The following is a 17,121-nucleotide window of genomic DNA, read 5'->3' as shown; positions in this document are numbered from 1 at the left end:
CTCCAGGCTTTACGCTGAAAAAACAGTGAAATTCAGACAGCGTTGCTGGCATGCTGATAGACATTCGAGCTTATTGAGATTAAAGGAATCCATGTCATGTAGAATCTTTTCAAATTTGGCACTGTTTGATGAAACTATTCTCAACTAAAGAGGCACACTGCATACTCATTTCACATTGTGATATTTGCTATTAATTTCTATTTTGAAAAAATATCTTCGCCCTTGGATATCCGAGTAATAGTTAGAGAGTAATAGCAAAGGATTCATTTGAATTTCATGGAAGAACTTTGTCTATGAACATACATGGAGCTATTAAAGCTGGAGTCCCCTTCTCCTCGTTTATATAAATACCCTTAAATAATTCAAATCCTCTAAATATGCATAATTACAGGCAGCTCTATAAAGCCTGCATTTAGGGTAATGGATTAGGTCGTCCACATCATATTAGCCTGGCCGGCAGATCGATAGTTAATACAGAAGGCACTGATCCCTAAAGCTGTGGTAGGAGAATTATCATTAAAATATGCATTTCTTGTGTAAAATGTATTTACAGTCCCATGAGGGTTACCGCTGCAGCCCAAGTGTTTTAAACTGGTCTTATTCAATCAAGCCCCCAAGCCCAGGAGACTGCGAGACTAAATATACATCATTTAAGCAATGATACATGAGGCCATGTGTTATGACATTTTTATCATGGCTGTGACGTGGTCATAGCCACGAGGCAAGCAGAGTGGAATAGACCGCCACAGCCATGATAAAAATGTCATAACACATTGACTCAAGTGTATTGCTTTTATACAACAGGTTACCAGCATTAAAACTAGTCAAGGATCATATCACCTCCACCTTACTGGCCACCCTAGATCCACTTCAGTTTGCATACCACCCACAGATGACGCAATCGCCATCACACTGCACACTGCCCTATCCCATCTGAACAAAAGGAATACCTATGTAAGAATGCTGTTAATTGACTACAGCTCAGCATTCAACACCAGAGTACCCTCCAAGCTCATCATCAAGCTGGAGACCCTGGGTCTCAACCCCGCCCTGTGCAATTGGGTACTGAACTTTCTGATGGGCTGCCCCCAGGTGGTGAAAGTAGGAAACAGTATCTCCACTTCGCTGACCCTCAACACTGGGGCCCCACAAAGGTGCGTGCTCAGCCCCCTCCTGTACTCCCTGTTCACCCGTGACTGCGTGGCCATGCACGCCTCCAACTCAATCATCAAGTTTGTAGACGACACAACAGTAGTGGACTTGATTACCAACAATGACAAGACAGCCTACAGGGAAGAGGTGAGGGTACTCGGAGTGTGGTGTCAGGAAAACAACCTCTCACTCAACATCAACGAAACAAAGGAGATGATCGTGGACTTCAGGAAACAGCAGAGGGAGCATCCCCCTATCCACATTGAAGGGACAGCAGTGGAGGTGGAAAGCTTGAAGTTCCTCGGCATACATATCACAGACAAACTGAAATGGTCCACTCACACAGACAGTGTGGTAAAGAAGTCGCAACAGCGCCTCTTCAACCTCAGGAGGCTGAAGAAATTTGGCGTGTCACCCAAAACCCTAACAAACTTTTACAGATGCACAATCGAGAGCATCCTGTCGGGCTGTATCGCAGCCTGGTACGGCAACTGTACCGCCCACGACCGCAAGGCTCTCTAGAGGGTGGTGCGGTCTGCTCAACACATCACCAGAGGACAACTACCTGCCCTCCACGACACCTACAGCACCAGATGTCACAGGAAGGCCAAAAAGATCATTAAGGACATCACCCACCCAATCCACTACCTGTTCACACCGCTACCATCCAGAAGGTGAGGTCAGTAGAGGTGCATCAAAGCTGGGACCGAGAGACTGAACAACAGCTTCTATCTCAAGGCCATCAGACTGTTAAACTGCAACCACTGTAGGCTGCTGCCTACATTGAGACCCAATCACTGGCCACTTTAATAAATGGATCACTAGTCACTTTATACAATGCACTCTAAATAATGCCACTTTAATAATTTTACATATCTTACAATACTCATATAACATGTATATACAGTATTTTATACCATCTATTGCATCTTGCCTATGTCGCTCAGCCATCGCTCATCCATATACTTACATGTACATATTCTCATTCACCCCTTTATCTGTGTGTGTATTAGAAGCACACTTGCATTAACATCTGCAAGCCATGTGTATGTGAAAAATAACATTTGATTTGATTTGAAAAGCAAGATTCTTTCCCAAACCGTGAATTTTTCAACTAAACATGATGCTACATTCACTAACACTGCTTGTCAAGTGCAATTTTAGGCCTTTTCTGGTTGTTAGTTCTATTCATATTGACTGCCATGTCAAGCAAATGCGATGGCAAACAAAATGGTTGCTATGGAGGCTTTTTACAGTGGATATCAAGTTTCTAACTTGCATGGCTGGGCAGATGACAGTGGATCTGTAAAAGTAGTAGTGCATTGCTAGGTAACGACGGGCACTTTTTAGGAATGTGGCCATGTGTATGTTGTCTAGCATATCATGGGCAGGATAGACTAGCAATGGGAATATCCAAACCGTCCCATTTTATAATCATATTTAACATGACAGACTGTAAACATCACATGACACAATAATAATAACAGATCAGAACAACAAGATCAAGCGCTACCACTATCTCTTCAGGAAAAATACATTTTATTTGTCACATGCTGTCACGTTCTGACATTAGTTATTTTGTTATGTCTTTGTTTAGTATGGTCAGGGTGTGAGTTGGGTGGGTTGTCTATGTTCCTTTTTCTATGATTTGGGATTTCTGTGTTTGGCCTGGTATGGTTCTCAATCAGAGGCAGCTGTCAATCGTTGTCCCTGATTGAGAATCATACTTAGGTAGCCTGGTTTCACTTTTGAGTTGTGGGTGATTATTTTCCGTGTGAGTGTTGGTGCCACACGGGACTGTTTCATTTGTTTCGGTATTTCACGTTGTTATTTTGTAGTTGAATGTTCTTGTAAATAAAGTAACGTTATGGACACTTACGACGCTGCACATTGGTCCGATCTCTCCTACTCCTCCTCATCAGAAGAAGAGGACAGGCGTTACACATGCTTCATAGACAACAAGTGTTGACTAACACTGAAATGCTTATTTACAGGCTCTTACCAACAGTGCAGAGAGAAAGGAAATAGAAATTGTAGAAAAATAATAATACCACAAGGAATAAATACACAATGCGTGACGATAACTTGGCTATATACATGGGGCACAAGTACCGAGTAGATGTGGAGGGGTACGAGGTAATTGAGGAAGATATATTGTACTGCAATGTGGAGGGAGCTAGCACACAAGCATTTCCCTGCACCTTTATACTTGCTGTAATAGTGTACGGTGCATTCGGAAAGTATTCAGACCACTTGACTTTTTACACATTTTGTTACGTTACAGCCTTATTCTAAAATGTATTACATTGTTTTTTCCTTATCAATCTACACACAATACCCCATAATGACAAAGCAAAAACTGTTTTATAGAACTGTTTACTAATTTCTTCGAAATAAAAAACTGAAATACCTCATTTACATAACTATTCAGACCCTTTACTCAGTACTTTGTTGAAGCACCTTTGGCAGTGATTACAACCTCGAGTCTTCTTGGGTATGATGCTACAAGCTTGTCACAGCTGTATTTGGGGAGTTTCTCCCATTCTTCTCTGCAAGTCCTCTCAAGGTTGGATGGGGAGTGTCGCTGCCCATCCAACCAGCCTACATACAGCAGCTGCCTATCAGAAGAAGCAACCCCCCATACTCTCTATCTGTTTCAGGAAACTAGTCTTGTTACCTGAATGTGTATCATTGTCATTGAGAGTCAGGTCTGATGCTATCATTCATCCCAAGGGCCCTCCACAGCTGATAAATGGCTGATTACTGAGTGTATAATAGGTGTAATGAACAGAGAGCCTGTACTTTGCCACTCTATCTCTCTCAATATGTTCTTTAGGAGAGCTTTTTGCCACACGACTCCTAAACGACTCTTAAAGTATCCCAATGCTCCTCGTTTAATCAAGCCCTCAGCTGGTAAATGACTTTTCAATAGGCACCATGAAATGCTCTCCTGAGCCAAGAGACTTGGCTCGGCGCAGAGCCGGCCCTGCCAGCGATACACTGCCACTATTATCCTGCTATGACGCACCGGGCAGGGATAGTTCAAGTGAATAGGAAATAGTGTTGCATTGAAAAGGACCCATTAAGCCATAATGATGCGAGTCCACAGCACCTGGAGTCAGCCGCTGCCACTGCCGCGGCAAAGTAATGACAGAGGCCCTGTCGATAGCACAGCCACATCCACTTGCTCTAGAGCAGCCAACCCAAGGCAAGGCTAATATCCAAGTCAACAGGTTTTGCTCGATAACTTCCTTATATGAGGAATGAGCAGCCAGTGAGCTTGAGGAGGAGAGAGGGAGGTATGGGTAATACAGCAGGTACATTAACCCCATAAACTTGGTGTCAAGAGCATTGCAGGGTGGGTGACAGGCAGGCAGGGGGAGTTTAGTGAGGATGCACCACACCACACACTCTGGCCGGCAGCCTCCCAGAGAGAGTGACAGTGAAGGGGATTACCCAGACATCCCTCTCAGGAGGCCACTGCTGACAGGTCACTTCTGCCATGTGTGTGCTCCCTAATATTACAGGACATACTGTGCAGCAGGCAAACTACCAATAACACTGGCTACTGAGAGAGAAACAGCCCATCAGTCGTTTCAAATAGAAACGCCTCGAAAATGTCTTAGACGTTAAAAGTCCACAGACAATAACATTGGAGATACAGTTTTGAGGTGTTTTATTAATAATGTCATAATTGCAAAGAAATGTTTTCATTGTGTGCCTACACTGTAATTGCACTGTATTAGTAAGGACAAGTCTTATTGTGAAGTGGGGCTTTGGGCAGAAGATACTGCCAGGCCATTGTGGTGTTTGTTTTTTTATCTCTAATTGGCCTTCACCCACATACTCCACAGAAGGTTTTTCATCCAATAATCAGAGCAATATTTTCTCCTTAAAATGAAAAGTCCTTCAATAATAGGAGCATCCCAGAAGTAGCCTACACAAGAGTGGAATTTCAGGCCTAAAATAACAAAGCTTGGCCTTCTATGGATTGTTAGGGAGGGCTAAAGCAATGCAATTACATTTCAAATGAAGAAGATTAAGGTTACTCTCTGGGTGCGTCAGGATGAAGTGATTAAATCATTTGTCCATCTTTTTATCCAAAATGAAATGGTGACTCCTCTCTTGCAATTTCTGGATGAGCACATTTAAAGGTACCTGAAATACTTCAACTTGTGATTGAATAGGTCCCCACACACAGTCAGAGGTGCTGACACCAGAGCCGATGGATTGTTGATTGCGCGATGGCAGCCATTGACAACCACCTCTCTCTCTCTCTCCCTCTCTCTCTCAACAGACAATGAGCAGTCGCTTTTTCCCCCATGAAGTCATCCTCACAGATGCTGTCCTCAGTCTGGACGAGGACTCTGTCTTGTCGACTAATGAGGTAGGAGGATTAGTTATCATTCCCTCTCTGTCTCTCTATTCTACCTGGGGCTTTAACATTCAAAGACCAGAATCAATCAACCCTCATCTAGCAATGTTTATGTAGTGTCTTGCCCCTCCACACTTTATTGTGAGAACTTGAAAATACCTCTGTTAGGGGAGTCTGACTTCATTCTCTGATTTAATTTGATTATGGGAAAAAGAACCAGGCAGGTTTAAACAAAGAGCTGGCCAGGTTGAACAGAGTCCCACGTCTGTGTGTGAAAATAAGCCAACAATTAACATTGTATGATCAGCTACAGCATTTCCTTTCTCTTTTATCTGACATTGACATCCACAACGGCACCAACTGGTGAGATTTAGCAGCAACTGAAGAAGTGACAGAACTTCCAGACAGTTTCTTGAAAGTATTCCCTCTCCCAGGGGTGTGGAGATGTACACCAACTGACTTCCTTCATCTTCAAAGCAACTCCATGTTTTGTTTGTAGTCTGTTGTTATGCTATGTTATGCTTGTTGTTATGCTATGCTCTGTTTCTGGGCCTGCATTTTGGTCCTGTTAATTCTCATTTCTGCTATTCAATTAGTCCCTGTATAATATTTGCACATTGCAGAATCAGCAAAGCGCTAAAGCTCTTTTTAATTGCTCGTTCCCATTAATGTTACTCCGTTAGAGAATGGCCTAATGGAGCAACTCAAAGTTGGGTATTTCAAAATAAGTGCTCTGGTCTAACGTTTAAACTGGCACTGAGGCCCAGGCCGCACTCTACATTGAAAGTCACTGGTATCATGAGCTACTGTAGAAGAAATCAGTCAAGACAGAGGGAGGTGAAGCAAGGTGACAGGTTATATTAGTAGATCAAGTGTGTGGTCCAGGTGGATGCCCACACTTCACACTAATCATTCACAGTAGAGAGAATTCTAGCCTCTCTAACTAGTATATCTCTAAACCCACAGGGACGTCTTGCCTCATCTGATAAATTCCACCCCTGTGTTTCTCCATTAAACGGTATCAGTGAAATGGTCTGGTACCTGTCTCCGAGTGTCTCTTCCCCTGTGTATGTTACATTACAGGATAATATTGATGGGGTCATTTCAACACCCCTTGTCCATAAGAGACACTTGAGGGGGGGACCCCATTGGAGTTAATTTGTCAAGCATAGCGTAATAACTAATTAACTTCTCGTGGTCGGGACGGATTGATTGCCCCTCTAAAGGGGAAAAAAAGTATTTAAGATTCCTGTTAAGTCTTGTTATTGCGTCACTGACTGGAAACTGCCAAATATCTCAAATGAGGGCATTTTCCTCCCGATGTTTTCGTTATCTGGATGTAGTTAGCGAAAGGATCTTCCCATGCTGTGAAATGCAAATTCGGTGACCATGGTGCCAATTCAAAAAACATGTATTCACCATCTGTCCTGGAATGAGAAACTAATGAAAGCCCAAGTTGTTTCAAGCAATCAGAAGGTTTGTGAAACCTATTACCTCTCCAGCATGCTAGTCTCTGCGAAGATCATTAGACTGTCAAACCATGAAGTCACAGTTTGATTAAGCTTCATGTCTTGGAAAAGGAAAAGCACTAGTGGCTCATTTTACTGGCAGTTGTAAAAAAAAATCACTAAATGAACCAAAGCAGCAGTTGCCTCTGTGTGAAGATTATGTTCGCTCTTTTTTAATCAAAAGTTTAAAACGTGTGGAGAATTATTTTGGCTGAGCCCTTGGAAATGTTGACATTGTTTGTGTCTGACACAATGTACAAGTTGTATTTGGAGTGGTTTATCTTGTTCCAAATATTATACTTGTTAAATTTTGCTCATTAGGAAATCCATTGTTTTCGGCATCAAATTAGAGTCTTGGTGGTTGAGTCACTATAGTTGTTTTCTGCATCTACTGCTCTCTCTTCTAAGCACATGCTGTATTACTTCTGTGTGAATCAATAACATTTCTGCTGTAAATCAAAGTGAGAAAAGATTCTGCTTTGGGAAACTTCAAAACTGACCAACATGTCTGTGTAATGATTGTTCCACATGTATTTGCCTCATACCTTTTTGACACATGGTGGACAGACAGACAGACAGACACAGTAGGCTATGTTTCTCTTTTTGGTGTAATTCACCCCATCCATTACCTCCATTAACATTTTGACATTTACATTTGAGTCATTTAGGTCTTAGCAGAGCGACTTCAAATGTGTGCATTCATCTTAAGATAACTGGGTGAGACAACCACAAATCACAGTCGTAGCAAGTACATTTTCTCTCAATAATGTAGTTATCAGCAGAGTCATTGCTAGTAGGAAAAGCTAGCATTAAGTCAAGAGCCACAACAAGACTTTAATTAAGATGTTTCATGCAGGTGAAATGTAAAAGGTTTATAGCCAATATTCACCTTTCAGACCACAGCTACCCAAATCGGAAGATGTCAGTGAGTAAAGACCCAATCCTTAGTGTATTCTGAGTCTCTGTGTGTAAGAGACCTGCAATGTATTATTCATCTATTTTATATTTTATTAATTGCAGCAAATCAATTTCACCTCTGCCTTGCAAGAGGATCCACTTACATTTTATAGTGGTACAAGATTAAAGAACTAATGCTACAAAAGTTTTATGAGGATATTTCAGGGGGGAAAAGGAAGAGCCCTCTGTCAGAAATTCCAAAACCAGTCACAGCAAATCCCTCATCTGCTTAATAATCTGTCTCAATAATTGCCCTTTAAACATTGAAAGCATTTTAATTGAAACGAACTGAAATGTGAGCAAGTATAGCACTTTTAATGGGACTTTTCATATTACAATAACTATATGGAACAGTGACTGAACATAATTCATAATTGCATTGTTTCAACTCATTAATCACATGATTAAGCTTTAAGAGAGAATGCGGTGTGGAATATGAATGTTCCTATCATGACACTGTCTGGCTGCCCATGAGAAAGCAGGGCACATATAACCGTAAAACAGTCAGCTTGTCAAATGTTCTCCAGGGATCCAGTGGAATATCATATCAAGGGTAGATATGACTGCATGGAAACATGCACTAGGACATGATCTTGGTCATTTAACAAGATCTATCAATGTCTGAAATTGACTTTACTTTCAGTTCATACTAGAGAAGTCATACTACTGTATACGCTAGAAACCAAATGCTGAGTCTGTCTTTCCTATACGACTCTACTTTTATCTCATTTAATAACATATCACATCAAATGGCACAGGTAGATGATATGCCAGTAGATATTTGTGATGGATCTGTTTGTAGACTCCTCAGAACCCATATTCAGAAACCATCTTATGTATTACATGGGATCAATGTATGTTGCCCTTGGAAAGGCTTTCTGCACGCATACGGTAGCATTCTCCCTCTGCGCCTGTCATTTCTCTTCCTCCCTATTTCCAATCCATAATTAACTAAGACACATTATGAATGGGCCAAATCACAGTCTGTCACAAATGATGCGAGGCACAATCAGGGCATTATAGGAGCGTAATTCCTGAAGGCAAATTATTTGCATGATATCATAAATCCTGTGCTGAGGTAATGGCTAACACAGCAATTAATCAAAGGCTACATTAAGAGAGATGTTTCCAACCTTTTCCTCAGATTTGTAGTCTCATTCCTTCATAATTATGCGCACACATCATGACAGAAGCTGAGAGATGTTTGGTTGTTTTAAGGGACTATCCATTTTTTAGGCTCTGCTCTCTGTAGCATTTTGGAAATGAATGTCGCGCTGTGCCCACAGCAAGGTAGAGTCAGCATGTGTATTATACTATGTGGTGTTCTTCACATTCTCTTGACCTGAGTGACTGTTTGTACCTGAGAAGAACAATTTTGGAATTCAATCTACTCTTTTGCTACATTGTACTGCAGTTGTTGTTGCTTATCTAATGCATAAGTAAATCTGTCTATAAGGGATTTTCTAAGATGTTTTCCTTTCCTCTGAACCTCAGGTTGACTTTGCCTTCATTGTCTGGCACAGTTTCCCAGACAGAATTGTGGGCTACCCAGCACGCAGCCATTACTGGGATGGCAGCAAATCAAGATGGGGCTACACCTCCAAGTGGACTAATGAGTACTCCATGGTTCTCACAGGGGCTGCATTCTATCACAGGTACAGTCACTTCCCCTGCCTGCTCTCTATGAGTGGTGTAGGGGCCATGATATTAGCTCAGGGAGGGGATGCAGATGGCAGGGAGAAAAACTGTCCAAGCGGTAAGACATAATTTACTTTGAGCACATGCGAGGTGACTATAAAAAGCCCTAAGACATATTGGGGCCTGTTAACATCCTCCCACTGTATAGCAGCAACTCTGTGAGCTCTTTCTCCTGTACTTGTCACTTACTCTTATCACGGATGGGTGTGATCAGGTTTGTATTGTTCTGTACCAGCAGACAAGTTGCCACAGACAGACTGCAATACTGGTTCACATATTGTGTTTTATTCAGGAGTAGTCTACTTCCTTCAGTACAGTAAGTGCCATTTAGAAAACTCATCTGACTTCCTCACACCGCTGACATTTGTTGCACATAAGCTTTAATAGAAAAGGAAATAAAGTATTATGTTTTTTCCTTCCTTTTTCCGTGAAAGATTTGATTGTGAAATGCAATGCATCATCAAAATGAATAGAAAGTATTAAGCCATGCAGCAAATTGAATTGGGAAGTCTTTTCCTCTCATGAGAGATTTGAAGTCATGTCTTTCCGGGCAGTTGCAGATAGACAGCTCTCCTAGTCATTTTTCAATGTTCTATTGTGTGTTTTCAAAATGCCTCTATTATTCAGGACTCAAGGCTCTCAACAGGCTGTCTACTGAGGCATTGTGCTAATAATCAAGTCACAAGTGTTTCTACCAGATATTCACCAGTAGAAAGTGTAGAATAATTCTATCAGATCAACGCAATTACCAAATCAGTGTCCTTGATTAGATTGCTACTTTTCCTATCCAAAAGTATCAACATGAACAAAGCTGAATATAATAGTCAGATCAGAAAAAGGACAACGTTGACAAGATCACTGATAACAACATCACATAGATCAATAGCTTCGCAGAGAGGGAGAGGCCCAGCCTGGGCTCACAGTTTGTCTCAAAGGGTCTTGTTCTCATCTTTCCTGCATGGATGAGACAGACAAACGGTGCTGACGGCAGACCTTGGCTGCGACACCTCACCTTCACTAGGCTGACAGTGATGTACCGCTCGGCTCGGCAGTTGGGCAAGGCACTGATGCCGCAGAGGCCAACAGCCCAGTGGGGCTCCGGAGGAGGAATAGGAGAGGGGGAAAAATAAAACAGGAATTTGTCTTCTTGGGGGAGATGAGGCATGAGTCTGAAGCCTCTGGATCTAAACAGAGTGACCCCCTAACGTAACTGAAGCCCATGTGTCACCACAGACAAGAAGTGATGCAGTTGATCCTATGTCAGCCATACAGCCAGGGCCCCCAACTTAATAAACATATGGGGAAATGAGACATGACACAATCAGGGTCGAAGTAGGGAGAAGTAACTTACTCTGAGAAATTGGGTGTTGTCAGGCAGGTGGATGAGGTCACTGGGGAGGGTGGCTCTTATGATGGCTTCTGGGGGGGTTCACTCCCCTCATTCTGCCAGATGTATCCACCAGACAGATTACCACCCATATTCTGTGACTCAGTGAATAGAAAACGACAATGTCACTATCCAGAGAAATGGTGAACATTCAGGAAATGGCACTGAAAATAGAATTAGGGACATTTGATTTCCTTTTAGGCACTGCTGTTTCCATTTGCAATATTGTGCATTAATATTATACTATGCAGTATGTCTATAGCTAGGTTTCCATCAAATTGACAACAGATTTTCATGGGAATATTCTCAAATCCGCGTAAAAAAACAATATGCGCATTTTCCCACCAAAGATGTTTCCATCAAATTGATTTGTTGTGGATAAAAAACTGTGCAAGATTTACATTCCCAAATACCAAATAAAAAATACAAGAAGGGTGTATGAGTTGGTATACAGTATAAAATGACACAAGATTCAAGACTTCTTGCTTTTCAGCAAAAATGATTGTACTGAATTCTTGCCACCAACAAAGTGTTGAATATTTGGGGCATCGCAGCTCTGCGAGATTTTGTTGCGAGGATACAGAATCAATAGACCATTTGTTCTGGTATTGCCCTCAGGAAGCCTGTTTCTGGTCTCAGTTTCAGGAATGGCTGAAAAAGCAGAACATTAATATAAAATTGACAATAGAAATAGCATTGTTGGGAGATTTGGAGAGGCCTGGTCAGTGAATTACTAATATACTAATACTCTTAGTAAAAGTATTTATCTTCAACTCGCAATCTGTGGTTTATATTTGCTTAGATAGATTCTAATTGTTTATCAAACATCACAGCATAGTTGAAAGATATATGGCTGGTAGAAATCCGAAGGGGATGGCCAGCAGAGATAGGTGGGATGGGCTGAGGGAAGATGAGGGTTAAGATGTGGAACTGGAGACAAGTGGGAGTGAACTTTCTGGGCGGTGAGATAGAATAACGGTCAAAGATAAAAGTAAAAAATAAAGTCAAAATAAACCAAACAAAAAGAAGTTTAACTGACACTGAAAATGAACGATATTACATCCAATGCCTGTTTGCCTGAGGCTGATGCTTCGTAAGCGCTTGTACGCGCGTACACATCCATACACACGGACACATACACACATGTAAATAGTGCCACACGTGCACTCAATCGTATTCAGTTGGCCTTGCTGATTAGATTATTGTTGTCCTTCAGGTCCTTTTTTTGCATTGTTGTTTTCTGTTTTCTTTTGATCTTCTCTTTTTGTTGGTTGTTGGCGCATTAGGTGGGTGGTGGTTGTGGTTGGGTTGAAGGGGGACCGTGGCTTAGGGGGGATGGGATGGCGAGGGGTCTTGGATGGTTGAGGGTCAGCTCTCGAGGGGAACTGTGGGGGGGGATCTTGGATAGTTGGTGACCTGGCGGTTGGGAGCTTGGGGCCGGTGGCAGAGAGGTTGCTGGTTCCGGTCCCAGTTTCTAATGGGTGGAGGATCTGTCCTTGTTGCCCTTGGGCGGGGCACTTGACCCTGTTTGCTCCTGTGGGTTGCTCTGAATGTGTCACACTGGTAACAATGATTCGGGAGACAGGCGCAGGAATGTATAATAGTTTTTTTTATTACGCCCCAAGTTATGGCGTGCCGTGTAAGAAATACACATGCTCACAATGATTAACACACAGGACGAGACCCCTAATCATCTGCGCAATCCACAAGGGCACAAAATCCCAAAACATACAGCACAGGTACTCACACGCACCAACGGACATTGAACAATAATGGACAGCCCAATGGAAACCAAAGGGCGCAAATATACAAATACTAATCTGTGGGAATAGGGGACAGGTGTGCGTGATGAAAGTTCCGGAGAGATCCTTGACAGGGAGTGTCTGCTGGATGACTGAATGTAATGTAATGTTGAGCAGTAAATGGGTTTCCATTTTCAACTCTACTGATGGTTTTCTCACAAAAGTATTTGCATTATATAGCGAGTATGCCCACTCTGGTATTGGCACATGCTCTCGAGACAACAGCTGGCAGATACAATGCGGGTATCACCTACATGAAGAGGTTATTATGGACAAAAGAGCTAGATTATTTTATTGGTCAAACGGCAGTCAAGCATCGATGATCATGTCACCAGAATAAAACCATCTATATTTATTGAAAGGAGCATCAAGCTCATAACCTTGTGAAGTTCATCATAACTTATTTAATCTGTAGCCTAATAAACCGCATGCTTTCTGGACGAGTCGTAGTGGGAGGACCACACAACATGTTATCTCATGACTCCAATATGATGGTTATTATATAGATATTTGCGCATAAAAGCAGTTCCACCAACATTTCTTGCATCGTTAGTATTACCAACACAAAAAGATCCCACCTTGTCTAACGTATTTCGTTTTGTCAACATTTGAAAAGTTTACCGACACAGTTTCTGTTTCCATAAAGACTGTCATTACATTTTTTTTAAATTCCTGGATCCATCTCGCTTCCTCTCTGTGTTCCTAGGTATTATCACTACCTTTACACTCACTACTTGCCAACCAGCCTTCTCACCATGGTGGACCAGATGGCCAACTGTGAGGACATCCTCATGAACTTCCTGGTTTCTGCTGTCACTAAGCTCCCACCTATTAAAGTCACCCAGAAGAAGCAGTACAAGGAAACCATGATGCAGCAGGTACAGTATGTTTCTTTGGTAACTGTATGTGTGTGTGGTGCCGTCCGTCAAACCATGTTTGCCCAGCATATATCATTCACCAACAGCCACTTTTATTGGAAGCCACAAGCTCATATCCGGTATCCAGTGCTTGGGACAGGGCCCATTCTCAAGTTGTCTGAAATGGGCCTATAATTGCAGCCATGAGAGGGGAGGGACTGCAGGATTGCAGATCGGTTCACTCAGGAGCATCCAGAGAGAGGTGGAGGAGGAGGGAGGAGGTTGCAGCATGCTGACAGTCTCCCTCTGTGATTCCCCATTTCGGTGTGTGTGTGTGGGCTGGGCCGGGGCCGGCCCACGGCAGGTCTGATTGATGGCCCAGCTTCCGGCAGCACGATGACTCGGCACTATCGGCCATATGATCGTCTTAATTGTGTAGGCAGCAGCCTACCAGTGCTGGATTTACTCCCATCTCTTTCCATACATAGTATCTTCAGGCCCTTTCCCTTTCCAGGACAATTGTTCCACTGCAGTCAGGGCTGTAAGATGTGTTCCCCTGCACAAGATCACACAGGAAAGTGGGGAAGTTTGTTGGGAACATGGGGAAGTTTGGTGGAGATTATGGAGATTTTGGCCAACACTTTATCAGTTGAATGGGAGTTAAAAGGCAGAAAAATACAACCTTTCTTAGATGTAGTTTGTTTTGTGTGTATGTATAGAGTAAATATGAGCTGCTTCAGGCAACACAGCTCTAATGTACCATCCTCCTCCCAATATATGTTTCTGCTTTTACACTGAAGCAGTCAGTGAGTCTTATGGTTGGTGTGCTGAACTGACATATTTCCTCTGTCTGTACACAGGGTTCTAAGACGTCCCGGTGGGCCGATCCGGACCACTTTTCCCAGAGACAGACCTGTATGAACTCATTCAGCGGCTGGTTTGGGTTCATGCCTCTGCTGCACTCCCAGATGAGACTGGACCCTGTGCTTTTCAAGGACCAGGTCTCCATCCTGAGGAAGAAGTACAGGGACATTGAGAGGCTGTGAGCCCCCCCCCCACACACACACACACACACACACACACACACACACACACACACACACACACACACACACAGAAGAGACTTGAGTGGTGTGGGTTTGGGACAAATCTCCCTCCCATATGCAAGTGAAAAGAACTGCCTTTTTGTAACCAGCCTGTTCAGTCAGTCAGATTGTCCGAACGATACGTGAAATCTCTACAGAGTAATTTATTATGAAATATGCAACACCAGGACCGTTCTCCAGAGGTGATGGTCTTGGCTATTGAAGATGATTCAGAACTCTGGTTGGTTCAGCTCTCTCCATGTCAGTGAGTTGGACTGTCTCGATGTTGTCGTCATTGTTGTCAAAAGAGGAATATTGCAACTTTTCACACGCTTCAACTCCAGACTGATTGTCGTTGTCACGTCCTTCCTCTGACAGAGCAGACCGGGAAGTGAGGTCACAAACGCCTGTACAATGTGTACTCCAGTTTGGTTTCAGATCTTTTCTGTGGCAGTGTGTCTTATACAGAAATTAACTCAGTGCATTGTGTCTTTCCTCCATGAGATCTATAAAGTTTATATCTCTTACATTGTATCTGTTGCTTTCCATTATTCATTTCTGGGGCTTATTGGACTTTCATTTTGGAATTGTTTTATTTTTGGTTGCTTCTTTCTCCTATAAGATTTAAATTGCCAAAAAAACAACTCTTATAAAAGATGCTAAAATCTATACTGCCTATTGTTGTAATTCTCTGTGTTTCATAGATGATGGTGGTAGACAATGTGGTCAGAGGGAATAACTAACTACCATGTTATTTTGTCTTGGTGAAATATGCAAAACCTGATGAACTTTTCCCATCAAAGACCACCTCAGGACACCCTCCTGAATCTTCACATCTGCTTGTATGTCTCCTCCAGGCTGTCTGTCTAAATGCCAGAGACATGCCACTCACTGTGACCCTGCCTGGCTATAAACAAGAGGTGGGTTTCTGCATCCACTTATGGATTTAGTAAGTAGGTGTACATACTGTGTAGCCATGGGGGTAGGCGTGGTGATGCTACAGACAGGCGTCTTTGATTTCTATTCCAGGTCTGAAGCCTCTTTCATGTCCCTCCAGAGAGCCAACCCAATGTACACGCACCGTTCAGCTGGTTCTGAGAGGACACCAGCCTCTGCATGGCGCTCCCTGTACATCCCCCGTCTCCCTCTCCCAACCAATAATCATGTTTACTTCCTTACAATAATACCTCTGAGCATCAGACACCTCGGGTATGGTCAAAGTCGCATGGCCTTTTACTGGATTAATAGAATGTTTATAAATGCTACGCTGTACATGGGTCAATGTTGTTCATGAACATGAGCTTACCTTTGCAACTACTTTCTTAGGGTGAGTGGGTATCGGGTATGCTAAGCAGCTAATATCTATCTATGTGTGTGTGATGGATTTTCATTAATGAGGTGTCACACTAGACACCATGTGCTCTGGACACCATGTGCTCTAGACACCATGTGCTCTGCCCAGCACAAACAGCCAGTGATTTACTAATGGCAGGCAGGCAAGAGTTTTTGTTTCAGTTTCGCCGAGGGGATATCTCGCTTGCCCTCTCACTTCTCACAATGATGTATGATAATGACAGTGCTCCCCCAGAACTCATTCAATACAGCATCTGAGGGACCTGCCTCTAAAGAGGGCCTCTCTCTCAAATGGGACGCAGTCAAGGCTATTCTGAATATTAATTAATAGATTTGTTTATTTCTATCACCCCCAGTAGGGAGGGGTAGAACATTTGCTTGTATTTTTTAAAGCATCTACTCTCTTCGCCTGCTCCATTCAGAAGTAACACCGGAGAGTTGCAGAGCGAGAGGAGAGAAGAGGAGGTGTAGGAGGGAGGCTGATGCATACTCCCAAGTCATTCGACCCGTACTGCCTGGGGGAATAGGAATGAGGACACAGAATGAGTCTGCCATTGATCCACATTGATCCCAACGGAGAGCCAGCCTTTATTTGTTTTCAGAGGAAGAGCAGGGGTAATGTCTCTGTTGAGGGGACACATTTAGCAGGTTCAACTATCATGCAGCCTGCTTTCCAACAGTGTTTATTAGATTCCCATTTCCAATGAATTACAGTTCCGGTCGAGGTGGTTTAGTGTGTGTCACGACATACCAGAACAGCATTAGAGGCGCATTTACAACTCCACACTCTTATTCAATATCTCTGAACTTGTCTGCCCTGCAAAGTAGTTGATACAGAATGAATACAAATGTGACTGCTTACTTCTAATTCAGGTGTTAGTGCAAGATTACTGGTGTCACGCACACTCAGGTGATATACATTCACATTCTACTGCCTTGATATTGAA

The 17,121-nt window shown here is 42.8% G+C and overlaps 1 protein-coding gene across 1 annotated transcript in view; it reads left to right on the top strand.

The window, feature by feature from the left end:
* The window catches only part of LOC112250171 (exostosin-1), a 298,882-nt gene extending 283,392 nt beyond the window's left edge, over positions 1 to 15,490 (top strand). Inside the window, exons 9-12 of the mRNA XM_042321683.1 lie at positions 5,450 to 5,539; positions 9,487 to 9,647; positions 13,586 to 13,757; positions 14,597 to 15,490. Of these exons, the coding sequence (XP_042177617.1) occupies positions 5,450 to 5,539; positions 9,487 to 9,647; positions 13,586 to 13,757; positions 14,597 to 14,782 (609 nt within the window). The 3' untranslated portion in view covers positions 14,783 to 15,490. The remainder of the gene's footprint in view (positions 1 to 5,449; positions 5,540 to 9,486; positions 9,648 to 13,585; positions 13,758 to 14,596) is intronic.
* Positions 15,491 to 17,121: the final 1,631 nt, after the last annotated feature.

This window comes from Oncorhynchus tshawytscha, linkage group LG05, assembly GCF_018296145.1.
Source record: "Oncorhynchus tshawytscha isolate Ot180627B linkage group LG05, Otsh_v2.0, whole genome shotgun sequence".
Lineage (NCBI taxonomy): Eukaryota > Metazoa > Chordata > Actinopteri > Salmoniformes > Salmonidae > Oncorhynchus > Oncorhynchus tshawytscha.
Note: the sequence above shows the minus strand (reverse complement) of the source record. Positions and strands in the feature narration are given on the sequence as shown.